We start from the raw sequence: 10806 nt of genomic DNA, 5'->3' as shown, positions 1-10806 counted from the left end.
ACGGAACGGGTTGAACTTTGTTATTGCCGCCGAAAGAGTCTAGGCCTTGACAGTGAGAGGTAATGCCAGAAATTTGGCGTCTCCTTGTGACTATTCGAAGTTTAACGAGGCCGACTACTGCAGCTAGCGTAACTTGACACTTCATTAATACTGGCCACAGGAAAATGGCCCAGCTGATTGCGCACAATGTTCAAGCTCCCAGGCGCTTGCCAGCGAGAGGACAATACTTAGTGTTGGTATCCCTATTACAGGGTAGTTGGTTCGAACCGTAGTTGACGAAGAGATCAATTGAACTATATGAATATCTGCGTAGTAGGTGTAAAAAGGAGGTTCCAACCGTAGGTTGGGCTGGCTACGATAATCGTAAATAGGGCCCCCAATTGGCCCCTGCGCAGTCGGCTGTATGCCGCGGTCGAATTGGACTTCCAATCCGACACTTAGTCAATCAATCCAGCAACAATTAACTCCTCCATCATGACCGCTTCACTACGGACCGAGGCCAATGTATGCATTCTTCAAGAATTGCCCTCTGCACCGTTGGTTGGGACTGTTGGCACAGCACGCATGGTACGATAGATGTTGCTAGCGCTGTAGCTTTCGGAATGCCTGCAGCAAATCCCCTGCAGTGATCCACTGACTTGCGCCATCCACACAAAAGTTCTACGCCGATCCGTATCTGTCAAATGAGTGTGCGGCGCGGGGAGTTTCGCCGCGGGACGAGATCCGTGGTGCCGTCCCTAGCTCCAACCGTTAGATGGACTTTGGTTGCGCGGGACATCATCCATTTTTGGTTTCACTGACAAGCCCATGGTCAGCAAGGTGAAATTTGTTCGGCAATGCGCACTGGTAACAACGCATCTTGAATGCCTCTATAAACCAAAGTGAAAGGTGCCTGAATCCTCGGAACCGCACACGTAACAGAACTGCTACTTCGACCTTGTCAAATTGAGGATACAAATGTGAACTTGCGGAAGGCTACAGACATAGGGAGCAGGCTAGGTACATGCATCCCCATATCCACTTGTCCAAGCCTGTGTCAGTGGATAGACATGACTTCCAGTTGTTAATGGTTCGCAAAGTGAAACTCGCTTTCGGTCTGCGAGTAGAAAGAAAACCGATGTGCTGTGCCTTTTCGAATAAGGTCGCTCAGAGCTCATGAGCTGTTCGCCCGGAAATAAAGAAAGCGTGATGAACTCAGGCCCTGTCGTGTTGGTATTCTCTCCCAAAGACAACCAACGAATGCAACCAAAGACTGCGATAGTGGATTCTGGCCAGGGCATTGCGGACTATCCTACCAGCAGAGGCTAGATTCATGCAGTTGGCTGAATGTGTGCCTACTTGCTTACTGTGGAGTGTTGATGGCCATCCATCCTAGCATCGGACACCAGGCAAAGTCACGTCAGTTGAGATAAGAAACCCCCCTTGTGCAAGCTGAAGTTAAAGTCTTTCTCCCTTTGTAATCTTAACTACAGTCGCCAAAAACTCAGAAGAAATACCATGTCTTTATTCTAAGATCTCTATTAGTATCCCTATTATAGGGTAGTTAGTTCGAACCGTAGTTAATAAAGAGATTAATTAAACTATATAAATATTTACGTAATAAGTATAAAAAAGAGGTTCTAACTATAAGTTAAGCTAGCTATAATAATCGTAAATAAGGCCCCTAATTAGCCCCTACGTAATTAACTATATACCGCGGTCGAATTAAACTTCTAATTTAATATTAACTTTCTCTTTTTTTTATTAATTTAACTACTATAGTTAGAAATATAATTCGACCTCGGGCCCGTTTACTAAGTCGTCTCCTTTTTCCCCTTTTTTTTATATTTTTTATAACTTATCTCTCTATTTATATAATAGCTTTTTTATTACTTATAAATTATTCTAATCTTTTATTTAGTACTATTTTTATAAAAGCGTTTACGAGGTTATTTTTATTATTAATTTAACGAATTTTAAGTATCTTACGCTTTTTATATAATTACCTAAGGGCTATAATATCGATTATAAGCCTCTTTTTTTTTATTGTTCTTAATTTAATAAGGTATTTATATAGCAAGTAGGAATTAGTATAAATAACCGTTAAAATAAGTAAAAAACTAATTCGATTAATAATCTTCCTTAGCGTTATTAAAATCGTATAAGAGAGGTTAACGTTATTAACTATATTATATATTTTTAATACTAATATATTTCTCGTTACTTACTTATTTTTAGTTAATAAGTAATAAATTATATTACTATATATAATAAATTCGCTCTTATTTATACTCTCGTTAGCTAGGATAATAATATACTCTAATTACGAAGTAAGGTCGTTATTATTTATAAATAACTTATTAATAAAAATATAAAGCTTATTAATCGTAAGGTTAATTAAGTAATAAACGAGACTTTAATTAAAATTCGTTTATTACTATTTAAGCCGCTTATTAAGTACCTTGACGTTTTATTTAGTTAAATTTATAGCTTATGCTACCTTAATATAATTAAAAACCGCCTCGGGCTAATAAATACTTATAATATATACCCCTTATACGAGCTTAGCCTTATATTATTTTTTAACGTTAGTTATATTTAAATTAATAAGGTTAATTTTCTTACTTTACCCCTTTTATTAAAAAATAATAGTTTTCCTTTCGATTATAAAAATCTTATTATTAAATACTAAGGGGGTATTTATTATAAACACCTCTTTTAGCTTCGCTACGAAGCCTGCTTTTTAAAGCTCTTTATCCTCCTTTTTTATAAAGTTAATATTAAATAGGCCTAATATATTATTAATTTATATTCTAACGATCCTAAATTAATCGCCTTTATATTCTATAATTAATAAGCACGGGTTATATATAGAAATAATTATTAATAATTAATTAATATAAAAATCGTAATAAGTAACTTATTAATAAGTACCTAATTTTACGAGCCTATATAGTAACTTAAGCACTTTAATAATCGTACTTTCTAAGTACTTATTAGCTATTCTTTTTAGTAAATAGGCTAGGATTTTCTTTGTAAGCCCTATAGCCGATTAAGTATAAGTCTAAGTAATATTAGGGCTCTAAATCTTATATTCCTTTTTTTATAGCGATATTATTAATATTATTATTAATCGTTAACTATAGCGCTATATAATAAGTAATTATATAAGTAGCGTCGCTTTTTTAATATTATTATACCCCTAAATTACGTATTTAAACTTCTTATATAGCTAGGGTATTCTTTTCTTTTTAATTTTATAAACTATTTATAATTTAAATATGCGGAGGTTTATATATTTTTCTAAATTATATAGGATAAATCGATAGACCCTTCGATTATAAAAAGTCTTTATTTTAATAAGATCTAATCCCTTATACGGCTTTTTAATAATTATAATTATACTTTCTTTACGTAGTTTAACTACTAGCTCGAAATCGGCTTTTTTTTTTATTATATAAAAAGTATTAATTACTTCGTTATTAATAATAAATTACTACGTTAGAGCTTATTATCGTAGTCTTTTACGACGTCTTATTAGTAATATTAGTATCTTTTTAGTAATTTCCTTTTCTTTATTATTTATTAGTACTATTATAACGATTTTATTAAAGATAATTTTTATACTTCTACTGCGGGTTATATAGTTTCCTTTAATTCTTTTTTTTTTATAAGTTAGAAATTATTTTATTAGGATTTATATAATACGGTCTAATTACTATAATTAATACTTCGAATAGCTAGTTATAATCTCTTATAACTATATAAGAGCGCTCGTTAATAAAAATTAATTTATATAGCCTAGCTTATTATTAAGTAATTTCGCGCTATATTTATATATCCGAATTTGGTAATATATTTAAATTATCCCCTATATCGGGCCTATTATACGTAGTAATTACCTTGTTAATTTATTTTTTTATATTTACTTCGTATAGTACTTATATTATTTTTTTAACTACTTAGGCTCGTTAGCTTATACTTAGTAACGGTAGCGAGGCTAAGGTCGTTTTTAAATATATTCTAAATACTAATAATATTAATATAAGTCCGTTAAGCCCTATAATATCGTTATAATATTTAAGTACTATTTAAAAGTATTCGTCGTTAATAAAATCCGGATTTTCCTTTTTAATAATTCTAAACGCCCTTTTTAACTATTAATATACCCTCTTTACTTTTTTAATATTATAGTACGCTTTAATAGGTACGATTTTTAGTTATATATTATAAGCCGTCGTATTATTTTTAAATTTTATTAATTTAAAGCTAGTATTAGCGTCGGTTCTAATACTATTTAGCGGTCCTTAATATATATCGATCTAGCTTTTTTATAGGGCTACTTATATTATTTTTATCTATAAATCCTAAAGGAATTACCCTACTTAAAAAGATATAGCTACGTTAATTATATATAGTATTAGCCGATTATTTAAATAGAAGATATTAATAACGATTTCCTAGTTAAATTTAAGCTTATTACGTAATTTAAATTTAAATTTACAAAGGCTCTACGTATTTATTTAGTATTAATAATATACTTTCGTTAACTACTTTAGCGCCCCTATTTCGATATTATTATTACTTAATTACTTTAAGAAGTTATATAGCCTCGTAACTAACGGGTACCCGAATCTTTAATATAGTTTTCTAAGCTTACTTTTTATTAGGTAATTAATTAACTTCGTATTATTAGTAAGCTTTATAAACGCATACCCTTATTATTATTTAACTATTTCGAAGTGTTTATTATTAGAGATTCTATTCCTCGTATTATTAAATATAATACCTAGTTAATCTATGTTTTTTAAATATAAAAGAAATAGGGTATTAATAAATAAAATATAAAAAGTTATCGTTTTAAAGTACGTCTCTACTTTTATTATACTTAGGGCGACGATTTCCTTACCTAGGCCGAAACTAATCTTTATAATACTTATTATTAACATATTAAGTATTACTAATACGATTTTTTATAGCGCTTAGAATTACCCTTTTCTTTTAGTTAACTATTATAATACTTTAATATTTAAAATAATTTTATAAAAATTATTTAGGCCGTACCTTTTACTTATATAAAATACTTATATAAGCTTAGTATTTAAGGGATCTAAATAATATAAAAAGGACCCCTTTAGCTACCCTTAGATTTACTTAATACTATATTCTTTTTTTTTAAATATTAAAAAAGATAGTATCTTCTCTTTAATTATTAAAAAAATAGGCTTTAGCCCTATTAAATTCGCCCTTTTAGCTTTTTTTATATCTATTATCTAAAGGACCTTCTCTTATTATTTATAAATAAAAGCCTACTTATTAAGAGCTTCTACTACTCTCTATTCGTTTAGCCTCGTATATTTTTTAAAAGCTAACGAGGTAAAAAAAGAGTAATTAATATTATTAATTTCGTTATAATTTAATTTATTAATATAAAAAGTAAAATCTTCTTTATTTTTTAAATCTCTTATAAGGAGTATATATTTTAGGCCGCTATTTTAACTACTATTACTAAGTTCCGTACCCCTAGATCTACCCTTATATATAATAAAGAATTAATTAAACTAATAAGGGCTAGTTTTATTATTTACTACCCTCGATTTTTTATATTATTTATATAATTTAGTACGCTCTTTTTTAAAGTAATTACTTAACTAATATCTATCCTTTTTATAAATATAATATTACCTTTTTTATTACCCTACTTATAAGTTAAATCTTTACTTATTTAATAAATCTAGGCCTCCTTATTAGCGATTACTATATCTAGCCTCTTTTTTTTTTTTTTATATTTAATTAACTTAATATTATTAATAAGGGCCGTTATATACTTAAAAATAGGTTTAATATAGTATTTTTATTTTAATATTAAAACTAGATCTTAGTTTTAAATAGAGCGTTTTATAATCTTTAGGTACTTAATATAAGGTTATTTTTATTTTTAATATACGCTAAACTATAGTATAAAAATATCTAACTTTTTACTTATTTATTCCCTTATTTAGCTAGGTTTTTATTAGCTTATTAATTTAATTAATAAGCTTTTTAAAGATTTTTACTTATAATTTACCCTCTATTATCTTAGTTATAAATATAAAAAGAATTACTTATAACTTAAATAAGAGCTCTAAGTTCTTATTATAAGTCTTAAAGCGGCTTTAAATTACGTTAATTATACTAAGAAAGTCGTTTTAATCGAGATTATATACTACTTTATAATAGTAATTAAAGGCTTTGCTTACGAGTACGATATTAATTACTAAATAGTACTAATATTCCCTAATTCCGACTTTTTTATAATAATTATAAAATATCGTTAGGGTTTTTTATAAGACCTTATACTTCCCCTTAGAATATAATTTCTTTTTTAAAAAGATCTTTTTAAAGTTTATAAATTACTTTATATTTATTACTAGATTTTTAGTATTTATATATAATCCTTATGTTGCTACGTATTATTAATAATTTCGGGTCGTTTACTTTTTTTATCATTAGCTAATTAGTATTAAATTTCGCGTTAATAGTAATAACGAGTTATAAATCGAAATAAGTAGAATTATTAATTATCGTATTTTTAATACTATATTTTACCCCGGTATATCTTTTTATAATAATAGATTTCCGTTAGTAATTATAAAAAGGAAATCTAGGTCGTTTACCTTTTTTTTAAATTTATTAAAGCGATTATACGCTCTATTAACCTATATTTAGTTCTATAGTACGAATTCCTCTTTTATAATTATTATTATTAGTATTTTATATAGCTCTCGTAATTATAATTACGTTAGTAATACCCCTCGCGTATAAAAGAATTTATTAACTACTTTTATAATTCTTAAGCTTACGCTTATAAACTATTTATTTAGTTAGTAACTAAGGTTATTTACGATTTTATAAAATAGGGGTTACCCCTATAGCCCCTTTTTTTTATAAACCTTAGTTAAATAGATTAATACTACGTTAATTTATTTACTATTAAGCTAATTTACGATTTTTTATATTTACGTTCCTTAATAATCCGGGCTAATATTTACCTACTTATAAAAGATTAGGATTTTATTTAAAATCGGGTTTTATTCTTTTTTTTTTTACCCTAACTCGCTAAGGGTCGTATTTTAATTTATACTTATATTAGTAATCGCTAGCGTATTTAATTTTAACGGGGATATATTTAATCCGCGCGCTAGTTATAATAAATCCGTATTTTTATTACCTAACGAATTTATTAAAGTTTAAGAAATTCCCGCTTTTTCTTATTATCTCGCTACTATTTTCGTTTTTATTATTTTTAGCGATTATTATTACCTTTTTAAATTACTAACTATTATACTTATTAAAATCCTTTTTTTTATTTAATATAAAAAAGTAAGTTTTAGTAATTCTTTTAAATAATAGTAGCGGTAGACGTTTATATTATTATAAAAAGATATAATAATTAGTCTTAAGATCTTTATTAATTACTAATTTTTACTATTCTATATATTTTTAACTTCTTAAGCCTCGTACTTTTTATAATTTCTAAATAGCTTCTTTCCTTAACTTACTTCTTTTAGGGTAATATTCCGTAAGAATAGTTAAAAATAGATATTATATAGCTCGTAAAAAAGCTATATAAATTATTAAAAACTATATAAGCTATTAAATATAATTAATAAAATTAAGCCCTCTTTTTTATAAAATTATAAATTTTAAAAACTTATTAAAAATACCTACTTATTATTCGTACGTAGTAAGGTTAAATACCTTAGAAATTTTATTTTTTATAGCCTCTTAGTACCCTATTTTATATTTTTTAAATAGTTTTTTTTATAGCTTAATTATAATTAGGTAATTATTACTTACTAACGATCCTTTTTATTACTTAGTTAATTTTTTAAAATTAATAATTTTATACCGGGAGCTAATATAAAAAAAAGCCCTTTAGTAGCCTTTTAAAAGATTCTTTTTCTTTTTTTTAAATCCTCGTTTTTTTAGCTTTTTTTTAAGTTAATAATAACTTTAGCGGGAGGTTATAAAACTATTTTAAAATAGCTACTTTTTTTTTAAGTTAATTTTTAAGATTTATAATACTCTTAACTCGATATTATTAAAACCTTTAAATCCCCTCCTCTCTTATTAAACTATCCCTTATATTTTATTTTTAAATAATACCCGGGGGGTAGTTAAGGGAGTTATAAAGAGGTTATTTAAATTATAAGCTTAAAGTTATATTTATAAAATCCTCGTAATAATAAACTTTTTTATATATTATAAATCTCTTAATTTAATAACTCCTATAAAGTTACTTTTATTACTAAGTAAGAATATTTACGTTTAGAGATCCCCTTTTTTAATTATATAGTACTTTTTTATATTATATTATTAAGCTCGTTCGTTACGTTAATTAATTAAGTAAATAATCGTTACGTAAGTATTTTTTTTTATTAATTTAACTAGTTAATTTTTAATTATAGGCTAGTTATAAAAAAGTTATTTAATAAAAAAGCTATTCGGGGCGATAGTAAAAGGCTAGTTATTTAAATAGTTCCGTTAATTAACGTAGTTTAATATAGTAAATATCGACCTCTCGTAAGTAATAAAGGGCTACGATTATTTAATTCTATATAGTATTTAAAAATTGCCTCCTTTTTTATTTACTTTTATAAGGTTAATTAATACGAATTTCTTATTTTATATAGTATTAAGAAGTCGTTTTTTTTATATAATAAGATATTTTACTAATTTATAATAATAAAATTTAATTACTAATTAGTATTAGTATCCTTATTATAAGGTAGTTAGTTCGAACCGTAATTAATAAAGAGATTAATTAAACTATATAAATATTTATATAATAAGTATAAAAAGGAGGTTCTAACCGTAGGTTAGGCTGGCTACGATAATCGTAAATAGGGCCCCTAATTGGCCCCTGCGCAGTCGGCTGTATGCCGCGGTCGAATTAGACTTCTAATCCGACAATCTCGATTCTTCTTTCGACTACATTGTTGTAGGTGGTGGAACAGCGGGTCTAGTTGTGGCTTCGCGCCTTAGCGAAGATAACGGCACTCGTGTTCTAGTTGTTGAAGCTGGTGCCGACAAGAGCGCGGACCCTTTGGTCTTGACGCCTGGCTTAGTGGCAGGCGTCTATGGAAAGGATGAATATGACTGGAATTTCACCTCAGTGCCTCAGGTGAGCCAACCCCTTTATCGGCCGACTGCAATCATCTGACCTTGGCTAGCCTGGTTTGAACGACCGAAGAATTAACCAAGCACGAGGCAAAATGCTTGGAGGCAGCTCTGCCTTAAACTTCATGTTGATGCTGTATCCATCAAGGGGAGTTTTAGATGCCTGGGGTGCGCTGGGCAACGCCGGCTGGAGTTTCGACGAGCTCGCGCCTTATTTCCGCAAGTTTGGCACTGATCATCCTCCTCCCCAGTCCGCAAAGGACATAGTTGGGCTGGACTACCACGATCAAACTTTGAGCGGAAAAGGCCCAATTCAGGTCTCCTTTGGCGAAGGCTACAGCTCTATGAACGCTGCGTGGAAGAGCACATTCGATAAGCTTGGCCTTGGCGTGACTGGTGATCCTCGGAGTGGGAAGGCCTATGGTGCTTTTCAGAACCCGTGCAGCATTGATCCGCAGAACAAGACGAGAAGCTTCGCGGCGAGCGCTTATTACACACCGGAAGTGGCTGCACGACCAAACCTGGTAGTCTTGACCGAGACACAGGTCAGGAAAGTCATCTTTGATACTGCCGGAGACGGTGTATCTGCGACTGGCGTTCTCATTGTCAGCAAGGCCGGCGAGGAGAAGATAATCGAGGCGAAAGGGGAAGTGATCCTTGCTGCAGGAACTCTCCAAACACCTCAGCTATTGGAGCTGTCTGGCGTTGGTGGGAGAGACTTGCTCGAGAGCCACGGCATTCCTGTGGTGATTGATAATTCCAATGTTGGAGAGAACTTGCAGGATCACCCGATTGTCTGCCAAAGCTTTGAGGTCAATGAAGGAGTGCCGTCAGCGGATGTTCTCCGAGACGGAGACATCCTCAACGCTGTTGTCGGCCAGTATATGGCCACGCGTGAGGGCCCACTGGGCCAGAGCACAATTAGCGCTGCTTACACGCCTCTCGCCGACAACAACGGGCTGTTGTCAGGAGACGCAAAGAAATCTCTTCTGGCTACACATGGAAAGCATGCGAGCTCGCCGACTGGAAAGCTTGTGCGCTCTCTTATCGAGACATTGGACGAGCCAAGCAGCGAATACCTGCTTTTTCCTTCTCAAATCACGATTAATGATCATCCAGCCAACATGGCCGAGTACATTTTGCCTTCAAAGCCGGAGAATTACATCACTGTTATGACGGTGTTGAACCACCCGTTTTCTCGGGGAACGGTCCACATTACTAGCCCTGATTTCAAAGCGTTGCCAACATGGGATCCGAAATACAACTCAAATCCCCTCGACCTGGAGCTTCTGGCCCGCAACGTTCAATTTGTCGAGCGAATCGTAGGCACTGAACCTTTCAGCTCGCTACTCAAGCCTGGAGGGAAACGCTTGCCCGAGTTGATGGGCAACAACTTGGAGACTGCCAAGGAGATTGTGCGTCAAAGACAGATTTCAGTGTTCCATGTTTCGGGCAGTTGTGCTATGATGCCACAGGAGGATGGTGGCGTTGTTGACGAGCGACTAAGGCTCTATGGGGCGAAGAATCTTCGCATTGTCGATGCCAGTGTCTTCCCGATTGAGCCCTTGGGTAACATCCAGAGCACTGTTTATGCGGTTGCCGAAAGGGCCGCTGACATCATAAAAGAAGATATGATGACTGCTAGAGTCCAGGGGTAAGGGACGG

General features: G+C 31.4%; 1 protein-coding gene across 1 annotated transcript; it reads left to right on the top strand.

Moving 5' to 3' along the window:
- Positions 1–1358: 1358 nt before the first annotated feature.
- On the top strand, positions 1359–10799 carry CLUP02_00618 (GMC oxidoreductase; the record flags this gene model as incomplete). Its single annotated transcript, XM_049279665.1, has 4 exons — positions 1359–1398; positions 8967–9145; positions 9195–10556; positions 10617–10799. The coding sequence occupies 4 exons, from the start codon at positions 1359–1361 to the stop codon at positions 10797–10799; spliced, it is 1764 nt and encodes a 587-aa protein (XP_049135622.1).
- Between the last annotated feature and the right edge of the window lie 7 nt (positions 10800–10806).

This window comes from Colletotrichum lupini, chromosome 1 (assembly GCF_023278565.1).
Source record: "Colletotrichum lupini chromosome 1, complete sequence".
Lineage (NCBI taxonomy): Eukaryota > Fungi > Ascomycota > Sordariomycetes > Glomerellales > Glomerellaceae > Colletotrichum > Colletotrichum lupini.
The sequence above is the reverse complement of the archived record's forward strand: the minus strand, read 5'-3'. Positions and strand labels throughout refer to the sequence as shown.